The sequence below is a fragment of the Hypanus sabinus genome, chromosome 14 (assembly GCF_030144855.1).
Source record: "Hypanus sabinus isolate sHypSab1 chromosome 14, sHypSab1.hap1, whole genome shotgun sequence".
NCBI classification, from domain to species: Eukaryota; Metazoa; Chordata; class Chondrichthyes; order Myliobatiformes; family Dasyatidae; genus Hypanus; species Hypanus sabinus.
Window position 1 is genome coordinate 50,349,788 of NC_082719.1, and position 27,455 is coordinate 50,377,242.

At 40.8% G+C, this 27,455-nt stretch overlaps 2 protein-coding genes across 3 annotated transcripts in view; both read left to right on the forward strand.

The window, feature by feature from the left end:
- LOC132404473 (phospholipid-transporting ATPase VD-like) overlaps window positions 1-1,614 on the forward strand; it is a 134,519-nt gene extending 132,905 nt beyond the window's left edge. Inside the window, exons 15-16 of the mRNA XM_059988632.1 lie at window positions 608-734; window positions 1,502-1,614. Of these exons, the coding sequence (XP_059844615.1) occupies window positions 608-734; window positions 1,502-1,614 (240 nt within the window). The remainder of the gene's footprint in view (window positions 1-607; window positions 735-1,501) is intronic.
- A 720-nt stretch (window positions 1,615-2,334) lies between these two features.
- Window positions 2,335-27,455, forward strand: part of LOC132404728 (phospholipid-transporting ATPase VD-like) — a 37,099-nt gene continuing 11,978 nt past the window's right edge. The window contains exons 1-6 of one of the 2 annotated variants that reach the window (XM_059989138.1): window positions 2,335-2,517; window positions 14,173-14,476; window positions 16,660-16,736; window positions 19,639-19,764; window positions 20,038-20,238; window positions 26,203-26,283. In XM_059989138.1, coding sequence (XP_059845121.1) covers window positions 2,383-2,517; window positions 14,173-14,476; window positions 16,660-16,736; window positions 19,639-19,764; window positions 20,038-20,238; window positions 26,203-26,283 — 924 coding nt within the window. In that variant the 5' untranslated portion in view covers window positions 2,335-2,382. Of the gene's footprint in view, window positions 2,518-14,170; window positions 14,477-16,659; window positions 16,737-19,638; window positions 19,765-20,037; window positions 20,239-26,202; window positions 26,284-27,455 lie in introns of those variants that run through there. The other variant, XM_059989139.1, reaches the window with a different exon arrangement.

Genomic DNA, 27,455 nt, shown 5'->3' on the forward strand with positions numbered 1-27,455 from the left:
ATCCTCTTTTAAGTTTCATTATTTCTTTCCAAAAATATGCACCATCCTGAACAAAACTGATCATATTGTGTATTTCTAAAGGTCAGAATCTGGTTTGCTATCACTGGCATATGTCATGAAATTTGTTAACTTAGTGGCAGCAGTAATAATAATAATACAATAATAGAAAATAAATGTGAATACAGTAAGTGTGTTTGTGTGTGTATTAGTTGAATTACATAAGACGTGCAAAAATAGAAATAAAAAAAGTAGTTAGTTAGTGTTCATGGGTTCAAGGTCCATTCATAAATCAGATGGCAGAGGGGATGAAGCTGTTCCTGAATCATTGAGTGTGTGCCTTCAGGTTCCTGTACCTCCTTTCAGATGGTAGCAATGAGAACATTCTATGACTTAGGTGATGGGGGTTCTCACTGATGGATGCTGCCTTTTTGGAGGCATGGCTCGAAGATGACCATAAGAAAATTGGAAAAAGGTGAAAGGAAACCAGGTATTCTTCTAACTGTGCATAACTTGTAAATATCTTATGGTGTTGGTTTGTTTCAATGTTCAGTGGTTGTTGGATTCTTGATCACTCATACAAACCACCACTATCTTTTTTTCTCTTCAGGTAATGAATGATGCTGAATATGCAGAATGGCAAAAATTTCAGTTTTCAGCAGAGACAAGTATTGACAACCAAGAGGAGCTCCTACTTGAATCAGCTCTGAAACTTGAAACTAATCTTACTCTGCTAGGTAAAGTTCAAGATTGTGTTGAGAATTTGGAGATACCTCTCTGGTTTGGCAGGTGCTATTTAACTTCAAGAATCACTTAACACAGCTCCAATAGTGTTCTGTGTGTGTTGTCTTGACTATTTACATTCTTATCTAAGCATGGAGGATTTGTTAAAAAAATGGTGGCATATGGATGACATTTAGGACTTAATTATGCACAATTATAGCTATTCCAACATTGTAGGTTTTGGGACTAATCAATTTTAGGGAAATAATTTCCAGACAATGGGCAGGACCTTGCAGATGATGTCATCTCCAAAAGTGCGGAGCGTTGATTGAGATTTCACACCTTATCCTTCCACCCCGCCTAAGTATTTACCAGCCAGTAATCTTTAACATGTTAGCTTTTAATTATTAGAAAATTGTGGGCTGACAAACAGCAGTTGGACATTTCACCAAGCGACACCCATTTACATGTAGTCGGGTGAGGCGGAGTTAAGGAATGGAGCATAATTTAATCAGCATGCACGGTGTGAACAAGTAGTTGAATGAATGGCAGTTGGGGAACTGGGTGATAAAAACAATGTACTACAGCACCTTAACCAATCATGATTGGATCTTGAATAGTATATGTGAATACAATTGAAAAGTTTAACTATATGCTCAGTGGCCCCTTCATTAGACACATGTGTACACCTGCTAGCTAATGCGAATAACTAATCAGCCAAGTGGCAGCAACTCAATGCATAAAACATGCAGACATGTCATGTGGTTCAGTTGTTGTTCAGACCAAACATCAGAATGGAAAAGAAGTGTCTCTGACCGTGGAATGACTATTGGTGCCAGACAGGGTGCTTTAAGCGTCTCAGAAAGTGCTGATTACATGCACAACAGCCTCTAGAATCTACACAGGATGGTGCAAAAAACAAAATAACATCTTGTGAATGACAGTGCTGTAGGCAAAAATGCCTTGTTAATGAGAGAGATCAGAGGAGAATGGCCAGACTGGTTTAAGCTGCCAGGAAGACAGCAGTAACTGACATAACCATGCATTACAACATGAGCGAGCAGAAGAGAATCTCTGAATACACAACTTGTCGAACCTTAAAGTGGATGGACTATAGCAGCAGAAGACCATAGAGTCCCACTCATGTACCTAATAAAGTGACCACTGAGTGAGAGAGAGTGTATGTGTGTATCCTGTAAATTCAAGACCTAATGTATTTTGTGTTGCAAAATACCTGAGCCTAACCACAATTGATTCACTTTGCACCTGGTTTACACACTTCCCTTAAAAAAGCATGTAGAGTTTTCTTGTTCCCTCAGGCCTACATTCCTGTTAGTTTAGAGGTGATAACTGAAAGCTGACTTGGGATTAAACTTTATTTCCATTTTCATTATTATTTAAGAAACTGTAAATTTAAACCCAGTTCCACAATGTTAGGTAGACCAGAAAACATAATATTGCTTTCCTACTTTATATTATTAACCACGTATTTTGTTGTCCATTGACCTGAGATCGTCAAAGGTGTCTTAAGAATTCATAGCTGCTTTTTAAAACACAATTCTTTCATTCCCAGTGTGAGGAACAAATGATTAGTTTGTAATTCCACACCTAGGTGCTACGGGTATTGTAGATCGCCTGCAAGAAGGTGTCCCTGATACAATTATGGCACTTCGAAAGGCAAGCATCAAGACATGGGTCCTTACTGGAGACAAACAGGAAACTGCTGTTAACATTGCTTATGCTTGTAAACTCCTGGATCAAAAAGACAACATTTTCACTCTTAATGCACAAAGCAAGGTAAATAGAAGCTAATATGTGAATTTGGCAATCTCTAATTACGGTTATTTAGTATTTATTGGGGTGGGGTGGGAGAGTTGGATGGCTGGGATATATCAATGCAAGACCATTTGCAATCAGGGAGTACCTGTTGTTCTTCCTGATCTAAGTGGTGTTGAGTAGTTCACATTCTTTTAGAACTATTAGCGGCTGGCCTTCTTACTTTACTGGATTTCCTGTACCCCAGTGAACTCACACGGTAACTGCAATCTGAAATTAGTTTCCCATTTCTGATGTGTGATTTTAGTGAACACAAGTGTCTCCATGTGTCGTCACAAGAAGATAGATACGAGCGCACGCGTGCACACACACACACACACACACCCCTTAAGCCCAAAAATAGCAATAGCTATACACATGACAAGTTGGAGGTTATATTCCCAGTTTCATAAAATTTGTATTCCCAGTTTTATAGTTATAACCCATTTAGACTAGTGAGGTAGAATTTATATTGATAACAGGTTTTGGACTTGCCTTTTTCAACTCTCAACAGTATATGTTGCAAATAGATAAATGCAAACTTTGCAAATAATTATAAAATTAATGTAAAATGAAGAAAAACTGTTCATTCTCTTCATATTTGAATCTAGAACCTCTCCCACACTTTTGCCCTCCCTCACTGAATCTCAGTCCATTTTGAACTCATACAAACAACTTCCATTGTGTTGCATTTTAATAATTAAATTACTAATCAAAAGAATGGAAGTTAAAGTAAAAATGAGTTAGAAAGCATTTTTAAAATGGCAGTCAGTATAAAATGAGTACTGAGGCATTACTCAATTTAATTGTGGAAAGATAAATTATACAGCAATATACCAAATATCATATTAAATAGAAATATACAGAAAATACAAACATGGAATGTGTGATTTAAGTGTAGTAACAATGTGCCAAGGTGGGCTAGTTGAACTCTCATTGCATCCAATTCAAACAGCCTAAACAAATTAATGCAACACACACAAAATACTGGAGGATCTTAACAGACCAGGTAGCACGTATGGAAAAAGTAAGCAGTCAATGTTTTGGGCTGAGACCCTTCTTCAGGACTGGAAAGAAAGAGGAGAAGTCAGAGTAAGGAGATTGGGGGATGGGAGGAAGAAGTACAAGATTATAGGTGATGGGTGCAACCAGGAGAGATGGAGAGGGTGAAGTAAGGAGCCGGGAAGCCGATTGGTGAAAGAGATAAAGGGCTGGAGAAGGGGGATCTGATGGGAGAGGACAGAAGACGATGGAAGAAAGAGAAGGAAGAGCACCAAAGAGAGTGAATGCGCAAGTAAGGCGATAAGGTGAGAGAGGGAAACAGGAATGGTGAATGGAGGGCAATTATCAGGAGTTTGAGAAATCGACATTCATGCCATAAGGTTGAAGGCTACCCCAATGGAATATAAGGCGTTGTATTTCCAACCTGAGTGTGGCCTCATCACAGCAGTGAAAGAGGCGATTGATTGATAAGTCAAAATGGGAATGGGAAATGGAATTAAAATGGGTGGCTGCCGGGAGATCCCACTATTTCTGGTGGACAGAGTGTAGGTACTCGGCGAAGTGGTCTCCCAATCTACATCAGGTCTCAATGATACACAGGAGGCCACACCAGGAGCACAGGATACAGTAGGTGACCCCCAGTAGACTCACAGGTGAAGTGTGACCTCACCTGGAAGGACTGTTTGGGGCCCTGAATGGTATTCAAGGAGGAGGTGTGGGGGCAGGTGTAGCACATTTTCTGCTTGCCAGAGTAAGTACCAAGAGGAAGTTCTGTGGGGAGGGACAAGTGGACAAGAGAGTCACTTAGGGAGCAATCCCTGCAGAAAGTGGGGTGGAGGCAAAGATGTACTTGGTGTTGGGCTCCCTTTCAAGATGGTGCAAGTTATGGAGAATTATGTGCTGTACACGGAGGAGAGTGGGGTGGTAGGTGACAGCAAAAGGAACCTTATCCCTAGTGTGGCGGTGGGATCTGTGCACAGATCATAATGTATATACATGAGCTGGTTGAAAATGTAGATGGATGGGTTGGTAAATTTGCAAATGACACCAAGAGTGGTGAAGTTGTGGATAGTGTAGAAGAAAAGCAAAGAATGAAGCATAATATAGATCAGTTGCTGATAAATGGCAGATGGAGTTTAACCCAGATAAATGTGAGTTGTTGCACTTCAGTAGGGCAAATGCAAGGAGACAGTACACTGTTAGGGACAAGATCCGTAACAGTGTTGCTGAGCAGAGAGATCTTGGGATCTCTCCAGAGATCCAGAGGGCATCCAGTGAAGGTGATAGGGGATATGGTCAAAGGGGATGTGAGGGCTGTTTTTTTACTCAGAGGGGTGGGTGCCTGGAATATGCTGCCTAGTATGGCATTTCAGCACAACATTGTGGGCCGAATGGACTGTTCCTGTACTGTACTGTTCTGTTCAATGCATTCAGTCCTCCATGTGTCACCTACATTATGAGACCAAGCATAGACTGAGCAACTATTTTGCCAAACTCTGTCTGCAATGGCTCTCCACCGTCAGGTCCTCCCATTTGTGTTGCCTCTCTCTCCTCCTCCCTCTCCTGGTTCCATCCACCCACTACACACAAAGTTCACCCTCAAGCTTTCCAGCACTTTCTATTGGAGTCCAGCACTAGTAGCCCTTTCTGTTTCTGACCTCCAGCACCTTTATGGTCACATCAACTCACCGCCTCTGTTTCAGTTTGCCTGCCTTTATCTAACAAAATCCACCCAACCTCCTCATAACCCCTACCTGGTTTGATTTCCCCATCATCTTTCACTCCTTTACAGTCCAGCAATCAACCTCAGGTTCCTGTCTAGACACTTTTCCTCTCCTCTGTATATTGGCCATCTTCCCCGCTCCATTCCACACTTGACTGAACTGCTGACAATTCCTTTCACCCATTGATGCCACTCCATCTGCTTCATACCTCAAGCAGATTGTGTGCTGATTTGGGACAAGTTCTGAATTTTATCCTACTTCGTTCAGAAAATACTTTATGCTTTGGCACAGTTAAGCACTGATATTGCTCAGATGGGACTCTAAGCAGGAGAAAGTTATGGGATAAAGCAGTAGCCAGCTTGAGCAAGAGTCCAGGACCTGCATGTTCCTGTTAGGGTGAAGAGTAAACCTAGCAAGTTTAAGGAACCTTAACTGGTGAGAGATATTGAGACTGGTCAAGGATAAGAAGGGAGCATGCATTGAAATTAGGAGATTGGGATCAAGTGAATCCTTTCAGCTATAAAAAGACTAAGAATTCTCTTAAGAGAATGTGCAACACAAGAATATGAGATCTATCTGGCAGGTAAGGCTAAGGAAAACCCTAAAAGTTTCTATATTGAAAGGAAAAGGGTGGCTAGGGAAAGAGTAGGCCCCCTCACAGCCGAGCAGAGCTACCTGTGTCTCAAGCCACAAGAGATATGGTAGGTAGTACTTTCAATGAATATTTCTCAACTGTGTTTACTGGGGAGAAAATGATGGCTGTTCAATAGATAAGGAGGGAACAAGTAGAGATGTTTTGGAGGACCTCCATATTAAGAGGTATTTGCAGCCTTCCTGTGCATTAAGGTGGATCAATCCTCAGGTTGACCAAATGCATCCACTGACTTTGTGTAAGGCTAGACAAGAAATTGTGGAGGTCCTTGTGGAGATATTTGCGTCCTTGTTTGCCACGGTCGAAGTGGTTCCCGAACACTGGAAGTTGGCTAATCTTGTTCCATTATATAAGAAGGGTAGTAAGAGTGAGCTAGGGAACTACAAGCTGGTCATCCTGACATCAGTAGTAGGGAAATAACTGGAGGGAACTCTGAAGGAAAGCATCTACTAGTACTTGGTTATACAGAAACTAATTAGGGGGAATCAGCCTTGTTTTATACATCAGAAGCCATGCTTGACAAATCTTTCCAAGCTCTTTGAAGAGATAAGCAGAGTAAGGCAGTGGATGTTGCATGGAATCCAGGGAGAATTTTTAGGTAGATTCAGAATTTGCTCACACGTGTGAAGAAGAGGATGCTGGTTGAGAGTTGTTTCTTCAAATGGAGGCTTGTGTTTAGTAGTGTGCAACAGGAGTTGGTGTTGGGATCTTTGTTATTTATTATTAATATAAATGATTTGGATGTATATGCAAAAGGCTTGATCTGTAAGTTTGCAGATGACACAAAATTAGGATGTGTTGTTGATAGTGAAGACCATTATTAAAGATTTCAGGAAGATCTTGGTCAGTTAGGAAAATGAGATGAGGAGATGCAGATGGATTCATTACAGATTAGTGTGAGGTGATGTACTTTGGAAAGTTAAAGAAGCATAGGACTAATACTATGAATGGTAGGGCACTTGAGAGTGTAAAAGAGCAGAAGGACATAGTTTGTTGAGAGCAGCATCACAGGTAGGCAGGGAGGTGAAGAAGCACACTGATCTTTATCAGTCAGAACACTGAGTACAGGAGTTGCGGTATTATGTAGTAGTTGTATAAGTCGTCATATAGAGTAATGGGGATGGTGGAAGTGGCAGAAGTCGCCTTCCTAGAAAATGGTCCATATTGTGATTTTCCATAAATGCCATTTGTATATGCATCAAGAAACAGAAGATGAAAAAAACATTTATTTAGTTACTACTTCTTCACATCCATTGCTTGCATAAGGATATCTCAGATTTTTGGATAGTGAAATGTGAATTCTGTAAGGGTGAATTTACATGAATAACCATAATCAGTTGTCTGTGTTCCCAGATGTATGAAAGTAACATCAGAAGATAAGATTAAGAGGCAATAAATCATGAGTAGGAAGGTTTTACTGGAACACTAATTGGACCACCAGCAGAGTATTAAGAAAAGCTCTAGTCAATTTATTACAAGACGATTAGAAAAGTGTCTTTGCAGGAGTCTGTTTAAAGAAAATTCATGGGGAAGTTGCTGGGATTGGACAATGTTAGTGGCAAGAGATTGGGTTAACTAAGATTATTTTGTTTGGAACAAAATTGGCCAAACAGAAATCAACTGAGCTTTGTAAACAATGAACATGAATAACTTAGAAATCAATTACTAGGAGGCATAGAAACATAGAAAACCTACAGCACAATACAGGCCCTTCAACCCACAAGGTTGTGCTGAACATGTCCCTACCCTAGAAATTACTAAGCTTATAGCCTCTATTTTTCTAAGTTCCATGCACCTATCCAAAAGTCTCTTAAAAGGCCCTATCGTATCCGCCTCCACCACCTTTGCCAGCAGCCCATTCCACACACTCATCACTCTCTGAGTTAAAAAACTTACCCCTGACATCTCCTCTGTTCCTACTCCCCAGCACCTTAAACCTGTGTCCTTTTGTGGGAACCATTTCAGCCCTGGGAAAAAGCCTTTGACTGTCCGCACGATCAATGCTTCTCAACATCTTATACACCTCTATCAGGTCACTTCTCATCCTCTGTAGCTCCAAGGAGAAAAGGCCAAGTTCACTCAACCTATCCCCATAAGACATGCTCCCCAATCCAGGCAACATCCCTGTAAATCTACTCTGTCCCCTTTCTATGGCTTCCTCATCCTTCCTGTAGTGAGGCGACCAGAACTGAGCACAGTACTCCAAGTGGGATCTGACCAGGGTCTTGTATAGCTACAACATTACCTCTCGGTCCTAAATTCAATTCCACAATTGATGAAGGCCAATATACCGTACACCTTCTTAACCACTGAGTCAATCTGCGCAGCTGCTTTGAATGTCCAAGATCCCGCTGATCCTCCACACTGCCAAGAGTCTTACCATTAATACTATATTCTACCATCATATTTGACCTACCAAAATGAACTACTTCACATTTATCTGGGTTGAACTCCATCTGCCACTTCTCAGCCCAGTTTTGCATCTGATCAATGTTCCACTGTAACCTCTGACAGCCCTGCATACTATCCACTACATCTCCAACCTTTGTGTCATCAGCAAACTTACTAACCCATCCCTCCACTTCCTCATCCAGGTCATTTATAAAAATCACAAAGAGTAAGGGTCGCAGAACAGATCCCTGAGGCACACCACTGGAGACTGACTTCCAAGCAGAATATGACCCATCTACAATCACTCTTTGCCTTCTGTGGGCAAGCCAGTTCTGGATCCACAAAGCAATGTCCCCTTGGATCCCATGCCTCCTTACTTTCTCAATAAGCCTTGCATGGGGTACCTTATAAAATGCCTTCAAAAGTCATAAAGTTAAAGATGAAACATTCTTTTCAACATTTTAAGCAAGATTAATGTACTATTTTTGTTTTGTACAATTTTAGAATGAAAAAAAAAGGAAAGGAGCACCATGCAGAAGTTTGGGCATCCCAAGAGATTTGAGCTCTCAGATAACTTTTACCAAGTTCTCAGATCTTAATTAGCTTGTTAGGGCTATGGCTTGTTCACAGTCATCATTAGGAATGGCCAGGTGATGCAAATTCCAAAGCTTTATAAATACCCTGATGACTCAAACATTGTCCCAATAAACAGCAGCCATGGGCTCCTCTAAGCAGCTGCCTAGGACTCTGAAAATTAAAATAAATGATGCCCACAAAGCAGGAGAAGGCTATAAGAAGATAGCAAAGCGTTTTCAGGTAGCCGTTTCCTCAGTTCGTTATGTAATTATAAAATGGTAGTTAACAGGAACGGTGGAGGTCAAGTTGAGGTCTGGAAGACAAAGAAAACTTTCTGAGAGAACTGCTTGTAGGATTGCTAGAAAGGCAAATCAAAACCCCCGTTTGACTGCAAAAGACCTTCAGGAAGATTTAGCAGACTCTGGAGTGGTGGTGTACTGTTCTACTGTGCAGTGACACCTGCACAAATATGACTTTCATGGAAGAGTCATCAGAAGAAAATCTTTCCTGCGTCCTCATCACAAAGTTCAGCGTCAGTAGTTTGCAAAGGAACATCTAAATAAGCCTGATGCGTTTTGGAAACATGTACTGTGGACTGATGAAAATTAAAATAGAACTATTTGGCCGCAATGAGCAAAGGTATGTTTGGAGAAAAAAGGGTGCAGAATTTCATGAAAAGAACACCTCTCCAACTGTTAAGCACGGGGGTGGATCGATCATTCTTTGGGCTTGTGTTGCAGCCGGTGGCACAGGGAACATTTCACTGGTAGAGGGAAAAACAAATTCAATTAAATACCAGCAAATTCTGGAAGCAAACATCACACTGTCTGTAAAAAAAAATAAAATAAAATAATAAAAGCTGAAGCTGAAAAATGGATGGCTTCTACAACAAGATAATGATCCTAAACACACCTCAAAATCCACAATGGACTACCTCGAGGCTCAAGCTGAAAGTTGTGACTGGGCCCTCACAGTCCCCGGACGAAACATCATCGAAAATCTGTGGATAGACCTCAAAAGAGCAGTGCATGCAAGACAGCCTAAGAATCTCACAGAACTAGAAGCATTTTGCAAGAAAGAATGGGCGAAAATTCCCCAAACAAAAATTGAAAGACTCTTAGTTGGCTACAGAGAGCATTTACAAGCTGTGATACTTGCCAAAGGGGGTGTTATTAAGTACTGACCATGCAGGGTGTCCAAACTTCTGCTTCGGCCCTTTTCCTTTTTTGTTATTTTGAAACTGTAAAAGATGGAAATGAAAAAGTAATCTTGCTTAAAATATTAAAGATTGTGTCATCTTTAAGTTTATGCCCTTTGGAAATCAGGTCATCTTTTACTGGCTTAGCTATCCACAGTAACAGAAATTTTGACCAGGGGTGCCCAAACTTATGCCACTGTACATGTCACCATATACAACCCTGAGATTAATTTTCTTAATCTTCTACTCAACAAATCACAACTCTCCAGTCATTCACTCTTTTTATAAAAACTTGCCCCATATATCTTCGTTAAACTTACCCCTAACTATCTCTAGTAACAGACATTTCAACCCCTGGGGGATGGATGCCAGCTACAAAATTCACTCAGATCACCCCCTACCCCACTGCTCCGGAGAAAACAGCCTTAGTTTCTCCAACCTCTCATAGCACCCAATCTCTAATGCAGGCAGCATACTGGAGCATCTAGTTTTAGAATTTTTTGGCATATTCAGTTTCAAAATTGAATGCAAGCTACTTTTGCTCTTATTGGATATTATACAACTCAGAAAATATTGAAAAGAGACTTTCCCGGGATTGTAAATATCATTGAGAGACATTTATCTGCATTTTTGGCCGTTACTCTGTGGTATCTGCATGGAACCATAGAAGCACAGAAGACAGTCCATTTGGCCCTTCTAATCTGTGCCAAAACATTATTCCACTAGTCCCATTGACCTGCACCCAGTCCATAACTCTTCAGACCTCTCCCATCCATGTATCTACCCAATTTATTCTTAAAAGTTAAGAGGGAGCCTGCATTTACCACGTCAGATGGCAGCTCGTTCCACAGTCCCATCTCTCTGAGTGAAAAAGTTCCCCCAAACCTTTCCCCTTTCACCCTAAAGCCATGTCCTCTCGTGTTATCTCTCCTAGTCTAAGTGGAAAGAGCCTACTTGCATTTACTCTGTGATACCCCTCATAATTTTGTAAACCTCTATCAGATCACCCCTCATTCTTCTACACTCCAAGGAATAAAGTCCTAGCCTGTTCAATCCTTCCCTGTAACTCAACTCCTGAAGACCCTGCAACATCCTAGTAAATCTTGTCTGCACTCTTTCAATCTTACTAATATCCTTCCTGTAGTTAGGTGACCAGAACTGCACACGGTACTCCAAATTTGGCCTCCCCAAAGTCTTATACAACCTCATCATAACATCCCAACTCCTATACTCAATACCTTGATTTATGAATACCAGGATGACAAAAGCCTTCTTTACAACCCTGATAACCTGTGACGACACTTTCAGGGAATTATGTATCTGAACTCCCAGATCCCTTTGTTCCTCCGCACACCTCAGTGCCCTACCATTTACTGTGTATGTCCTACCTTGATTTGTCCTTCCAAAATGCATCACCTCACACTCGTCAGTATTAAATTCCATCTGTCATTTTCTGGCCCATTTTTTCAAGTTGGTCCAGATCCCTCCGCAAGCTTTGAAAGCCTTCCTCGCTGTCCACAACACCTCCAATCTTAGTGTCATCAGCAAACTCGCTGATCCAATTTGCCACATTATCTAGATCATTGACACAGACAACAAACAATAGTCCCAGCACAAGTCCCTGAGGCACACCACTAGTCACAGGCTTCCAGTCTGAGAAGCAATCATCCACTACCACTCTCTGTCTTCTCCCGCACAGCCTATTTCAAATCCAGTTTACAACCTCTCTATGGATACTAGTGTCTGAACCTTCTGAACTAACCTCCCATGTGAGACTTTGTCAAAGGCCTCATAACGTCCATGTAGACAACATCCACAGCCTTTCCTTAATCTATTTTCTTGATAATCTCTTCAAGTACCTCATTTGTTCCTTGTTGCCTATACCTGCTATACTCCTCTCTCTTTTTCTTAACTAGATAGCCAATATCCCTTGAAAACCAAGGTCCCCTATGCCTGTTAACTTTGCCTTTAATCCTGGCAGGAACATGCAACCTCTGCGCTCTCAAAATGTTGCCTTTGAAGGACTTCCACTCCCTGAACACATCTTGCCAGAAAACAACTTATCCCAATCTACTGTTCCTAGATCCTTGCTCATTTCCACAAAATTTGCCCTTCCCCAAACCAGAACCTCAACTCAAGGACCAGCAGACCTATCCTTATCCATAATTAACTTGAAACTAATGACATTATGGTCACTGGACCCAAAATGTTCACTTACACATACTTCTGTCACCTGACCTGGTTCCCTAATAGGAGATCAAGTATTGCATCCTCTCTCGTAGGTACCTCTATATATTGATTTAGAAGACTTTCCTGAACACATCTGACAAACTTGAAGCCATCTAGCCCTTTCACAGTGTGGAAGTCCCAGTCAATATGTGGAAAGTTAAAATCCTCCTACTATTACAACTTAATGTTTCTTACATCGGTCTGCTATCTCTCTACAGATTTGCTCCTCCAATTCTGTCTGACTATTGGGTGATCTATAATACAACCCTATTAGTGTGAACACACCTTTCCCATTCCTCAGCTCCACCCATATGGCCTCTGTAGACAAGCCCTCCAGGCTGTCCTGTCTACTACACACATCTGTGATATTTTCCATGACTAGTAATGCCACTCCTCCCACTTCCAACCCTATCCCTCTATCACATCTGAAACAATGGAACCCTGGAACTTTGAGCTGCCAGTCCTGCCCCTCCTGCAATCAAGTCTCACTAATAGCAATAATGTTGTAATCCCACGTGCCAATCCATGCCCTAAGCTCATCTGCCTTACCTACAAATACTCCTTGCATTGAAATAGATGCACCTGACAAAATTTCTATCACATACAAACCTTTGATTTCTGTCTAACCTTGCATAACCTTTATCCTCCTCCACCTTACTATCTGCTCTAATACTCTGGTTCCCCTCCTCCTGCATATCTAGTTTAAACCCTCCCCGGAGCAACACTAGCAAATCTACCCGCAAGGCTGTTAGTCCCCCTCCAGTTCAGGTGCAAACCGTCCTGTCGGAACAGGTCCCACTTTTCCCGGAACAAAGCCCAATTGTCCAGAAACATAAAGCCCAATAGTCCAGAAACATGAAGCCCTCCCTCCCTCCCTCCTGCACCATCTCCTGAGCCACATATTTAGCTGCATTATCTTCCTATTTCTAGCCTCTCTAGCACGTGGCACAGGTAGAAATCCTGAGATTGCAACCCTGGAGGTCCTGTCCTTTAACTTTGCACCTAACTCCCTAAACTCTTTGCAGGACCTCCTCCTCCTTCATACATGGACCATGACATCTGGCTGCTCACCCTCCCTCCCGAGAATACCAAGAACTCGATCCAAGATATTGCAGACCCTGGCATCAGGGAGGCAACGGACCATCCGAGTTTCTCGATCTGTCCCACAGAACCTCTTATCTGTCTCCCTAATATCGAATCCCCGATCACTACTGCTCTTCTCTTTTCCCTCCTTCCTTTCTGAGCTGAGGGTCCAGTCTCGGTGTCAGAGGCACGACCACTACAACTTGTCCCTAGTATGTCGTCCCCAGCAGCAGTATCCAAAACGGTATACTTATTGTTGATGTGAACGGCCACAGGGGTGCTCTGCTCTTTCTGTCTAATCCCCTTCCCTCTCCTGACAGTCACCCAGCTACCTGCCTCCTGACTTTTAGGGGTGGCTGTCTCCCTGAAATTCCCTGAAGATAGCAACTTGATACATTTAGCATGCTGACCGTCACACACACTAGTTTGGAATACCACTGTGGGATAAATTACTGTACAGAAGTATTAAATTTCTTTGTGCGGGCTTTAGCCAATGCTTGAACACATAGTTGCCTGTATCTTCTAAGGGTATTACTCAAGTAATTTCTATAGTTTTCTTAAGAGTTTGACTTTCATTTGAACCCTTGAATCTTGATCATTGCAGTTCATTATAATCAACGTCATTTTCGCTGTTTTCTTCTATGCCAAAATTCATTTTCCTACTTCTGTCAACCTCAAGGCGGAATGCCTTGATTTGACTTGACATTCCTTCCTAATGTTCTGATAAGATCCTTTGTTGAAAAATCTCACAGGACTCTCTCCATCTATTCTTCTCATTACAGGAGACATGCACACACTTGATAAATAAAATTATGGCAAAAATCACAGAGCAAGCAGCTGATGAAAAAGACACACCTGATACTAGCTTCCTTCCATCCTCTTCATCTGACGGGACTGAATCTCTTGTCGCTCTGGTAATTGATGGAAAGACTTTAGAATTTGTATTGCATGAGAGTCTGCAAGATGCATTTCTGGAACTTACTAAAAGATGCCGTGCTGTTATATGCTGCAGATCGACACCATTGCAGAAGAGCAAGGTGGTCCATCTGGTGCGGGATAAGCTGAAAGTTATGACTCTAGCAATAGGTAAATAAAAGTCTTTGTGATCCTTTGAGTTCCCTGCATTGAATACAGTCATTTTTTTTATATAGTAACCATTTGAAAGAGTATTTAAAAGAAAGCAATGTGAAAGATTTGTGTGTGTGTGTGTGTGTATGTGTATATATATTTGAGCCTTTATTCTATCTCTTCTAATCCAGTGTACATACTCTCTGTCTTTTATACATCTTGTTGCTCAGTAAATGTACTTTTACCAGTCAGCTCAGTGACTGTATTCTACTGCATTTACTCTTGAAGTGCTGGCGGGTTTATTTTCCATCAGGAAGCAGGTGGATGTAGTCTAGAAATGGTGGGCAGGTATCTTATTACCTGGTGTCCTGATACTCTCAGTCGCAGCTTGTCAACCAGGTGCTCATGATAGCTGGTTCTCAACATGATCCCAGACTGTCAGTCAGGTAGGTCCCTGAGGAGTGAGAAATCCATCCTGTTGTACTTTATGTGCTATTTGATATAAAATCAATTTGTGGTTGTTCTATCTCCTGATGGTCAAGTTTACTCCGTAATATTTTGTGCTTTGTTTTCATCGGAAATATGTTAGGTAAAATTCTTAGTTAAAAGATGTTGCATAGTAGTATGCAATATCTTTGTATGTTAACTTTTCAAAAGCATATTTTAGAGAAAGCCATGGCTAAGTACAATGAATATTAACTATCTTTGGAATGTTTTGTGTGTTTCATGTTTTTCCTCTGAAGTATGTCTTGACATAAGAGTTAGAATACTGTCATTATCTCTTTCTCTTAAAAGAAAGAAATACAATGAAAGAGGTTTACCTTGGTCTGATTTCCTTGCATTTGGCCACTGAATTGTTTTTTAGGTCTCTTGTCATTAATTTATTAATTAAATATAATTGTTGCTAGAATAATTTCATGTGTGTATGTGTATAGTTCAACCTTTCTCAAATTAAGTGTTCAGAGGAAATTACTAACCTTTATGCAGCTTTCTTTATGCATCTAATTTCCATATTGCCATAGAATGAATGTGTTGATCTTTTAAAAATAATGAACCCACTTTCTGAAGTTATTCTCCTACATATCACTGGATACTTTCCCATGCTAGATATGAATGAAGAGTCAACTTAATTCCAAGTTATAGTTGTACTCACTCTCATCGGGGTTTTGTGCAAGTCCAGTTTAGCAAGTGTCCTTTTGAGCCTTCAATTTGTTACTTTTTCATCACTTTGTAAGCAGAGAAGGCTTTAACCAACCTCTAGGAGATATGCATTTCCCACCTTGGTAAAATGGATTTTGTGCTGTAAATGCTCTACATTTGTCTACAGACCTATTTTTTATACTTTTACATAAAAATTCTACATGGAGACTTCCTGAGCCTAAATTGTCCCGTTTCCTGTTGTTGCTCTCAGTGGAGGAGATGTTGCAGCACAGTTACTATTGCAGTAAATGGATCCATCTCAAAGTTATAAACTACCACAATGACCATCAACCAAATAATAGAGAAGTTGTTGTTACATTTTTTTTATGTTGCTGAGCTGAGGGGCTTGGTTACACATTGTATCTGATTGTTCAGCTCTATGCGTACATGGTTGCAACCCCATTTATTTGAATGGATTTGCAGCCTTCATTTAACAGGTAATTGTTCTTTATTTTATTTCAATTTATTTTGTGTTAGCAGTCCTTACTCTGCTGTATTTCAAAGCTCGTTATTGAGTTTATCCATCCTTTATTCCACAGGGCAAATACATGTTGAAATCTGATTTCAGACATCTTTTAAATCCCCCAGTGCCTTATCTTGGCTGACTTTTCCTTTGCCTAGTATATATAGTTCACAATATCCATCCCTATCGCGACACAATCAGTCCAAGGTTTGAACGTCTAGCCAAGGTAGTAATGTACCCTGCTGCCTCACACTTATATCCCAAACTTTAATGCTCCAAAATAGTTTTTATTTCAACAGCAGTATCTTTAAAGAGAACCATCTAAGTGAGAAAAGCTGAGACATAACCTGATGTCTGCTAAATGAAATTGTCTGAGATATGTATTTTTTTCATGTGAATAGGTCATGATAAATACTCTTCCTTTTCTTCCCCCTTTCAGCAAATATATCTGCTTAGTGGAGTATTGCCGTTTTAAACTCACTGATTTTTCTTTTCATCCTTTGTTTTAAATGGGCACTGTTCTGTATTTTTGATGCAGGTGATGGTGCCAATGATGTTAGTATGATTCAGGTAGCTGATGTTGGAATAGGAATCTCTGGTCAGGAAGGATTGCAGGTAAAATACTTAAATACATGTTCTTGTGTGGCATAATATAAATATATAGCATAGATCAATGTGAGAAAAAATACTACAGACTTTGTTATGGTGTTTATCTTAAAGAATAAGTTAATGTGTAATCCTGTACTCTAAAAGAGTGCATGGTGTTATGTCACAGTTAGTTTTCAAAGATTTATTTTTTTGCCATCAATAATTAAATAGCTTTCATTTCACTTAAGGATACAAAAATTTTAAAAATATTCAGCATTGTCAAGAAGCACATCTAGAGAAATGAATGGTATTAATAATGCAGTACAATGACCTGTAATCACTGAGGCATTGAGGCAGAATGTGCTGACCTTCAGTCAGACCTACTACTTGAGTTGACACTGGGCCAGTGCCATGTTTTCATTGTGTTGCTGAGCTGAGAGTCGCATTCACTTTGTGTCTCTTATGTCAGTTGTATGTCTCCCAAGTGCAGCCCCATTTGGTTAAATGGATTTGATGACCTTCATGTTAATTTCAATGTAAATTTACATTTGTACTAACTAAAGCCAATTCATATTTTTAAATATAATTATCCATCATGATTGTTTTTCACCACCTTTCAAATACCTCTAATCACTGTAAGATAATTGGAAGCAATGAAAATGCCTTCAGAGCGGTGTGTGATTGTACCTCAGCTCTCATTGTCTGAGGCCCAGCTGTGACACATGGCTATGAAACCAGCAGTGCCTTAGGAGGCGCAGAGCAAGCACAAGAAGGGCCACCAGGACTTGAACCGATGACTCTGTCCACCTGATGCTGCCTGACCTGTGATGAACTTATTTATTTAATGAGATACAGCTTGGAACAGGCCCTCTGGCCCCTCAAGCCGCACTGCCTAGCAATCCCCCGATTTAATCCTAGCCCAATCACGGGACAATTTACAATGACCAATTAACCTACCAACGAGTATGTCTTTGGATTGTGGGAAGAAACCAGAGCACCTGGAAGAAACCCACGCGGTCACGGAGAAAACATACAAACTCCTTACAAGCAGTGGCAGGAATTGTACCTAGGTCTTTTGTACTGTAAAACGCTGTGCTAACCACTATGCTGCTGTGCAGCGTTCATTGTGTTTTAGCTTGGATTAACATCATCTGTAATGTTATGTATTTTCTCCACATTTCCTTGCCAGGTTAATAAACTGGTTCGTCCACTTTTCATCACCTTATCTGGAAAGCTTCAAAATGAGTTAAAGCCAAAAAATGTTAGCACACACACATACATATATATATATATAAGTCACTCAAAGAGTCCCTAATAGTATAAAAAGGAACTTCTGCCAGCTTATTGTTCCTTTCCTACTAAAAACATAAGCGATCATGGCTGAAAAATAATGCTTGCATCTGACCTCAAAGGAAACTGTCTGCAAAGACTGGGCAATGCTTGTAGCATGTATTTCCCTTTTCTGCTATTATTTACTGTTAGGTTTCAGTAACAAGAATCCTTGCTAACCTGCAACAAGGCGTCATACTGAGTTCCCATTTCCATTGGAGTACAGTCACACAACAAATCAAGGTTTAAAATGCATCACCTTTAGCAAATATTTTGAACATTTAAAATAAAGTAAAAGTAATGTAAATTTACATTTGTATTAACCAAAGTTGATTGATATGTTTTTAAATATAATTATCCATTACAATCTTTCTCCCTTCTTTCAGATGTCTCTAATGACCTTAAGATATTTTGAAGCAGTGAAAACGGACTCTGTTCCTTCATTACACAAAAAAATTAACATACTCATTATATTAGTGTAGAAGCTGAAATATCAACAGGACTTTTTAATTTAAACATTTTTTCATTTTAAAACCCATTTACAAATATATATTTAACTGGAGAACTGTAATTCACAGTTTCCTGGTCATAACTTGCAGCTTAATACACTAGTCACAGCTCACTGACACATGCAGCTAACTGTGATATTTTCAAGGGTTTTTACAATAGGAATTGGTGGAAAGGGCAACAATTACTGTTTCAGATCTGAGTTCTGACCAAAGGCTATGGACCCAAATATTAACTGGTTTCTGATTTTGCAGTTTCTACCTAACCTGCTAAGATGTTTTTCCTAGTATTTTCTGGTTTTGTTTTAGATTTCCAGCATTTGCAGTGTATTTGGTTTTAATTTGCTACACGAATAGTTGTTTCTTACCTGATATTTCCAGCAGTCCAACAATTTCCCTAAATTAAATGAAGCACAATTAGAAACATAGAAAACCTGCAGCACAATACAGGCCCTTTGGCCCACAAAGTTGTGTGGAACATGTCCCAACCTTAGAAATTACGAGGCTTACCCATGGCCCTCTATTTTACTAAGCTTCATGTACCTATTCACAAGTCTCTTAAAAGACCCTATCGTATCCGCCTCCACCACCATTGCCAGCAGCCCTTCCCTCGCACTCACCACTCTCTGAGTAAAAGACTTACCCCTGACATCTCCTCTGTACCTACTCCCCAGCACCTTAAACCTGTGTCCTCTTGTGGCAGCTATTTCAGCCCTGGGAAAAAGCCTCTGACTATCCACACGATCAATGCCTCTCATCATCTTGTACACCTCTATCAGGAAGAAATCTATTAGTGGAAGAACAGGGAATTGCAGCACTTTCAAATTCTGTGTTTGAATCCATATTGTAAAAATTGCTCCAAGCTTGGTAGTATCTTCATAATTAATGTAAAATATATACCTGAGAGACCTCCGAATCCATCTAGATGTGAACATATGTTTCAAGTAATGCTTTGTCCCTAGAAGTGTGGCATTCTGGTGTTCTGGTTCATATTCAAACAAATACCCTGTTGTTTGAATTTTGTACTGTTTAACAATTTATTTTGTATTTATTGACTGAATTGATAAATATTTATGTCTTTCATTGTGTTGCAGGCAGTAATGTCCAGTGACTTTGCAATTTCTCGATTTAAGCATTTAAAGAAATTGCTGCTTGTTCATGGTCACTGGTGCTATGTCCGTCTTGCAAACATGATCATTTACTTCTTCTATAAGAATGTGGTAAGTATAATGACAGGTACTGGTGTTAGAATAGCAGCTTTTCATTTATTAAATAAAACCAAAAAAAATTATCACTAAGCAAGGCCTCAGGTTGTTGGAGGGGAAACTGATTAACAGCTGTTACTAGTAAACCAGCAGTTATTGAAAAATAATGGAGCTGAAGGTAGAAAACCATGATTTTGTGCTCATTTTAGATATTGCAATTTCATAGTGAACTTGTGTGAAGCTCTCTGTCTCAGATACATTTATTTTGCTTTGATTTTCTCCCGCCAGGCTTACGTCAATCTCCTGTTTTGGTACCAATTCTTCTGTGGATTCTCTGGTACCTCTATGATTGATTATTGGATTCTCATCTTCTTCAACCTCCTCTTCACCTCTGTTCCACCAATTATTTATGGTATCCTGGATAAGGATGTTTCTGCAGAAACGTTGCTCCAACTCCCAGAACTTTACACAAGTGGCCAACGCTCTGAGGTATTAAAGTTTAATGGGCAAACTATTGAGAGCTTTGGTTTCCATGTCTTCAGTCATGGCAGTTTGCTCCATTCATTCCTCGTTTAACTGGTTGTAAACCTTGTGTCCATTCATAGTTGAAGGTTGGAAAATGGAGGATTTCTGACAATGCATGAAGTTATAAAGTGCTGACTAATCCCATTCAAATTGTTTGGTAAGATATAAGTCAGTGGGTGCAAACTGGAGATAGAATCTTAGAGAACTACAACACAGAAACAGGATGTATGGCCCATCTAGTCCATGCCAAACAATTGTTCTGCCTTGTCCCATTGAGACCTGCACCTGGCAAAACTCTCCATCCCCCTCCCATCCGCGTGCTTATCTAAACTCCAAGTTCAACTTCATTGTCATTCAACCATATACATGTATATCATCAAACGAGACGACGTTCCTCCAGACCAAGGTGCACAACACATTGCATATAACTCAACTACAACTACATAACATATAATGTAATATTATCATAAATAAATTATTAAATAATAAGCTGCAAGTTAAAAAGTGAACAGTATAATCTGACTGGTGCTTCATACGCAGTGGGACCTGGGTGGTGGCAGGGAGTTCAGTAGTCTTATGGCCCAGGGGAAGAAACCGTTTCCCATCCTAACAATTCTTCTCCTAATTCGATAGTACATCCTGCCTGATGGTAAGGGGTCAAAGAGATTGTTGGATGGGTGAGTGGGATCATTGACGATGCTGAGAGCCCTGAGTATTCATCACTTGATAACTGTCACTAACGGGTGGAAGAGAGACTCCACTGATCCTCAGCGATCCTCGCAATCCTTTGTAAGGACTTGCAGTTCCTGTAATTGCCATTACAGTTACAGATTACAGTTCCTGTAATCTGCCATTGTTCCTGATGCAGCTGGTCAAGATACTCTCAATGGTGCTCTTGTAAAAATTAGTTAAAATGGGTGGTGGAGGGGAGCCTCACTCACCTCAGTCTCCTCAGGAAGTGGAGATGCTGCTGTGCTTTCCTGACCAAAGAGGTATTATGAATTGCCCTTAAATGTTGAAATCAAACCCACATTCACCACTTCTGCTGGCAGCTTGTTCAACACTCACCACTCTCTGAGTAAAGAAGTTCTCCCCTCCCTCATGTTCCCCTTGAACATTTCACCTTTCACCCTTAACCTATGAGCTCTAGTTCTAATCTCACCCAACCTCAGTGAAAAAGGGTTCCTTGCATTTATCCTGTCCTCCACTAAACATGTCTTTACCTCCCTCCCCTCCACTTTGCGCAAGGACCGCTCCTTACACAATTCCCTCATCCATTCATCCCTCCTCACTAATCTCCATCCTGGCACTTATCCCTGCAAATGACTTAAGTGCTACACCACTAACTTCACCTCCATTCATAGCCCCAAACAGTCCTAGGTGAGGCAACACTTTACCTGTGAATCTGCTGGGGCTGTCTATTGTGTTAGGTGCTCCTGATGCAGCCACCCATACATTGGTGACACCCATCGTGGATTAGAGAGCCATCTTCCATAACTGAAACTTCCCCATGGCCAAACATTTTAATTCCCATTCCCATTTCTATTCTGACAATGTTGATCCCTGGCTTCCTTTTGTGCCAGCATAAGTCTGGCCTCAGTGAGAAGGATCAACACCTTTTATTCTGTTTGGGTACCCTCTAACCTGATAGTATGAATATCAATTTCTCCTTCCGATGAGCAATATTCCCCACCCTCCCCCATTCCCCACTCTGGCCTTTTCCTACTTCTCATCTGCCTCTTACTTCCCCCGATCTCCTCCTCACCTATCAGGTTCTGTCTTCTCCCACCCTCGATCTTTCCAACCCACCTGGCTTCACCTTCGAGCTAGCCTCTTGCCTCTCCTCCCACCTTTTAATTCAGTTATCTCCTCCCACGCCTTCTCTCTCAGTCCATAAGAAGGGTCTCAGCCCGAAATGTCAACTATTTACTCTTTACCATAGGTGCTGCCTAATCTGCAGAGTTCCTCCAGCATTTTATGAGTGTTGCTTTTCTCTATCTATACCCTCATAATTTTGTATACCTCTATTAAACCTCCCCTCCTTTCCAGGGAATAAATCCAAACTTATTCAACCTTTCCATATAACTCCAGTTCTCAAAGTCCGGGCATCTTCTTTGTAACTGCTCTCTGTACTCTTTCAATCTTACTGATACCTTCCTGTAGTTCTCCACATAATACTCGAAATAAGGCCTCACCAACATTGTGTACAATTTCAGCAAAACATCCCAACTCCTGTACTCAATACTCTTGATTTATGAAGATAAATGTGCTAGAAGCTTTCTCTCTATGAACCTATCTACCTGTGATGCCATTTGCAAGGAATTATAGATCTGTATTCCCAGATCCCTCTGTTCTACTGGACTTCTCAGTAACCTACCATTCATTGTGTAAGTCCTATCCTGGTTTGTCCTCCCAAATTGCAATTTGTCATACTTGTCGACATTAAATTCCATCTGCCATTGTTCAGCCCAATCTGGTCCAGATTCCACTGGAAACTTTGAATGCCTTCCTTGCTGTCTATTGTGCCCCTGATCACGGTATCATCCGCAAATTTGCTGATTTGTTTTACCATCATCCAAATCATTGGTATAGGTGACAAACAACAAAGGACCCAGTGCCAATCCCTGTGTACTTTACATGACCCTTGCTCCGTATACCTCCCATGCATCTCCTTCTTCTTAACTATGGCCTCAAAATCTCTCAAAAACCAATGTTTCCTAAACCTGATAGCCTTGTCTTTTATTCCGACAGGACATACAAACTCCGTATTCTCAAAATTTCATTTTTGAAGCCCTCACACTTACAAAGCATGTCTTTGCTAGAAAGCAGCCTGCCCCAATCCACACTTACCAGATCCTTTCTGATACCATCAAAATTGGACTTTCTCCAATTTAGAATCTTGATACAAGGACCAGATCTATTCTTCTCCATAATTTTCTTGAAACTAATGGAATTGTGTTCACTAGGTCCAAAGTGTTCTCCTACTTGCACTTCTTTTCCGCTGTCCTGCCTCATTTTCTAATATGAGGTTAGTATCGTGCTGCCTTCTATATATTGATTAAGGGAACTTTATTGAACACATTTAGCAGACTTCATCCTATTAGCCCTTTTGCAGTATGGAAGTCCCAGTCAATATGTGGAAAGTTAAAATCACTTCCTATTGCAAGGTCTGTGATCTCTCTACACATTTGCTCTTCTAAATCCTGCTGACGACTTTGTGGTCTATAAAATAACCCCATTAATCTTCAGTTCCACCTATATAATCTCAGTAGACAAACATTCCAGTCTGTCCCGTCTGAGCATGGCCATGACAATTTCCCTGACTAGTAAAGCCACTCTTCCACCTTGAATCCCTCCAGCTCTATCATGTTGAAAACAACAGAACTCCAGAACATTGAGCTACCAGTCCTGACCCACCTGCAACCAAGTCTCAGTAATGGCTACAATGTCATAATTCCACTTCTGAGCCATGCTCTAAGCTCATCTGAATTACTTAGAACACTCCTTGCATCGAAATAGATGCAACTCCAAACATTCTTCCCACCATGCTCAAAATTGCAATTCCAGTCTTTGCATATAGGTTTAACATCTTTCCCCACAACCATCTTGCTATCTGCCCTGCCACTTTGGTTCCCAATCACTTTTAACTCTAGTTTAAGCCCACCAGGGCAGTACAAGCAAACATTCCTGCGAGGATATTAATGCCCCTCTGGTTCAGGTGCAAACTGCCTCAATTGTACAGGTCTACCTTCCCTGGAAGTGAACCCAATGACCCAAAAATTTGAAGCCCTCTTTCCTGCACCATATCCTTGGCCACATGTTAAACTATATTTTCTTCCTATCTCTGGCCTTGCTAGCATGTGGCAAGGTTAGCAATCCTGAGATCACAAACATTGAGGCGCTGTCCTTCCCTGAAAAGACACACACAAAACCCTGGAGGAACTCAGCAGGCCAGGCAGCATCTAAAGAAAAGAGTATAGTCAATCCAAAACGTCGACTGTACTCTTTTCCGTAGATGCTGCCTGGCTTGCTGAGTTCCACCAGCATTTTGTGTGTGTTGCCTGGATTTCCACCATATACAGATTTCCTCAGGTTGTTACTTAATTCCCTGAACTTGCTTTGTAATACTTTGTCACCTTTCCTATGTATGACATTAGTACCAACATATAGCAAGACTTCTGGCTCCTCGCCTTCCCATTTTAATAACACTATGACCCAATCTGAGATGCCCCTTACACTGGCACCTGAGAGGCAACATATCATATGGGAATCTTGTTCTCATTCACAGAAACTCCTTTCCTGTCCATTCCCCTAACCAATAAATGCTCTATCACTACAGCTTTCCTCTTCTCCCTCCTTCTCTTGTGAGCCTGAGGCATAGACGCAGATTCAGTGCCAGACACCTGTGACTTTCCTCTGCTAGCTCATACTCCCAACAGTATCTAAAGTGGTATATTTGTTATTGGGGAATGGCCACAGAAGTACCCTGCACTGGCTGCCTATCCCCTTCCCTTCCCTCCTGAAGGTCACCCAATTACCTGCATCCTGCACCTATGTCCCTGTATCACCTATCAATCAACTCGTCAGCTTCCTGAATGATCTAGAGTTAATCCAGCTCCATTTCTAGTTCCTGGACATATCTATAAGGAGCTGCAACTGAATGCACTTTCTGCAGGTGTAGTCGTCTGCAACACTGGAGGTCTCCTTGTCTTCCCAAATCCCACAAGAAGAACATACCACTACCTTGCCTGGTATTCCTACTGCTCTAACTGTGCAAGATAAAAGGAGGAAAGACTGAAAGAAAGTTACCTGAAAATGTCTACCTACACCTTCCACCTCTTCATGTGGATGCTTCACTGAGCAGAAGACTCACATTCCCCACTCACACTATGATTGCTTTACTTAAACTTAGCAACTTCTTATTGGCCCTTGCCAAGTGCATAGTTACCCCCCCCACCCCCCGATCTCTGGCATACAGAATGCCCTGGCTGGCCCTGATGGCTTTTTCAAAAAATCATTCCCACAATGCACAATCCAACGGCTCCTCATGATCTCTGTCGCATTGAATGTGCAGACTAGCCCCTGCAGGCTTTTTCCAAAAAACTTGCTCCCACTATGCGCAATTCAACAGCTAGATATAAGCAATAGATGGTGTAGTTTTTGTAAAGAGGAAGCTAGAATCTTGACTCTGATCCAGAAATCATCACAGAGCAACAATTAACAGTGCAAACACTGATGAACAATACCAGCTAATGGTGGTCAGCCATGAGGCAGAGGCTGCATGCAGTTTTGGTCGGTCTGGACTGGGAGGTATTTATCCTCTAGGGAAATGGCCAAGTTCTCGAAGCAGAGCTGAAAAAAAAAACAATCACTCTAGTCAAAGATGGATTACAAAAGAAGGTTGAAAAGCATGGTCATAAGGTTTGGAAGAGGAGGAGAATACTTTTGACCCCTAAAAACACGGGGTCACTTTGGGAATGTGAAAGCTGACCTGGTTTCAAACCATTCACTTAAAAAAAAGTTAACACACAATAATTGATCTGCTCTCTAAGGGAATGACAGTTTATTATTATTATAATAAGGTCAGAAGTTCTCTTCCTTTCCACTTCCTCCTTGGCCTCTTTCCACTTCCTACCTCTCCCCCTGCTCTTTTATCTTTTCTCCCTTTGGGATTTAATGTTATAGCTGATTTTGCCCAGTGCTTCAATTTCCTTCCACATTCCAAATCCTTGTGGTTAGGGTTAGTAGGTTGTGAGTATGCTATACTGGTGCTGGAGGATTTGCAGGCTGCCCGCAGCACAATCCTTGACAATTTGCTTTGACACAAATGATGCATTTCACTGTATGCTTTGATATATATGTGACAAATAAAGCCAATCTCAATCTTGCCTTACTTGTGCACTGACAGACTGTGTCCCTTTATTGTAGGCCTACTTACCATCAATATTTTGGATGTCTATTCTGGATGCTTTTTATCAAAGTTTCGTTTGCTTCTTTGTTCCATATTTTGTAAGTATATAAGCATGTAGAAGCTATTGAGTTTTGTTTTTCTTTTTACATTTTTCATTGAAGAGAACAATTTTCAGGAAATGCAGATAGATTTTAACTTTTGGAACAAAAAGATAATGTGATATAAACAAATATCCACTGTGAATATTCAAATCTAAGTCGTAAGTTTTTCTCAGAGATAGGGTTAGTATTGAGTGTAATCCCACACTAGGGAGTTCACAGGCAACATTCTGTGCACAAGCAAAGTAATTATTAAAAGAACACATTTATTCCTACTTAATTTGATTTTTCTTCCATGTATTTCCTGCGATGCACAAAGATGTCAGTCTTCGTGCTGACTGTAGATCTGTGGCTGTACTTTAAAGTCACCAATGTGTCCTTAGCCAGCTATGCTGTTGTTATCCTTTCCGTGTCAGGTGGGTGGGATCTGCTTCCTGATATTGACAATTGATGAGGGTTAATACAGTGCATGGGCTTCATATTGAGCGCACAGTATGGCTGTGCTGCAGAAGGAAAGAGTTTAAGTGTGCTTGGTGGCATTGTATAATAAAAGTGATGTATCAAATGTCGAGATTGTTGATGAGATTTGGTGCATGTATTGAATCAACCTGACAGATGGTAATTTATAGAGAAATTTCACATGGTTCTGTTTTCTATTCTGTTTGGGTTTTTTTCATGTGTTTATTATAAGACAAGGAACTTGGAAAATGTCAGTAGAGTGAGGAACAGAAGAAGGAAAATTGCATGTAGCTGCATGTGTTTGGAAAGGGTAGGTGATTGTGTGGAACTCAGAAACTAGAATATAAAGTGGGGATGTAATGTTGAGACTTTATAAAGCACTGGCAAAGCTTCACTTGGAGTATTGTGAGCAGTTTTGCGCCCCTATCTGAGAAAGGATGTGCTGAGATTGGAGAGGGTTCAAAGAAGGTTAATGAAAGTGATTCCAGGGTTGAAAGGCTTGTCAGATGAGGAGCTTTTGATGGCTCTGGGCCTCTACTCACTGGAATTTAGAAGCATGAAGGATAACCTCATTGAAATCTATCAAATGTTAAAAGGGCTTGATGGAGTGAACGTGGTGAGGATGTTTCCTATGGTGGGGAAGTCTAAGACCAGACACAGGCTCAGAAAAGAGGAGCATCCATTTAGAACAGAGATGAGGAGAAATTTCCTTA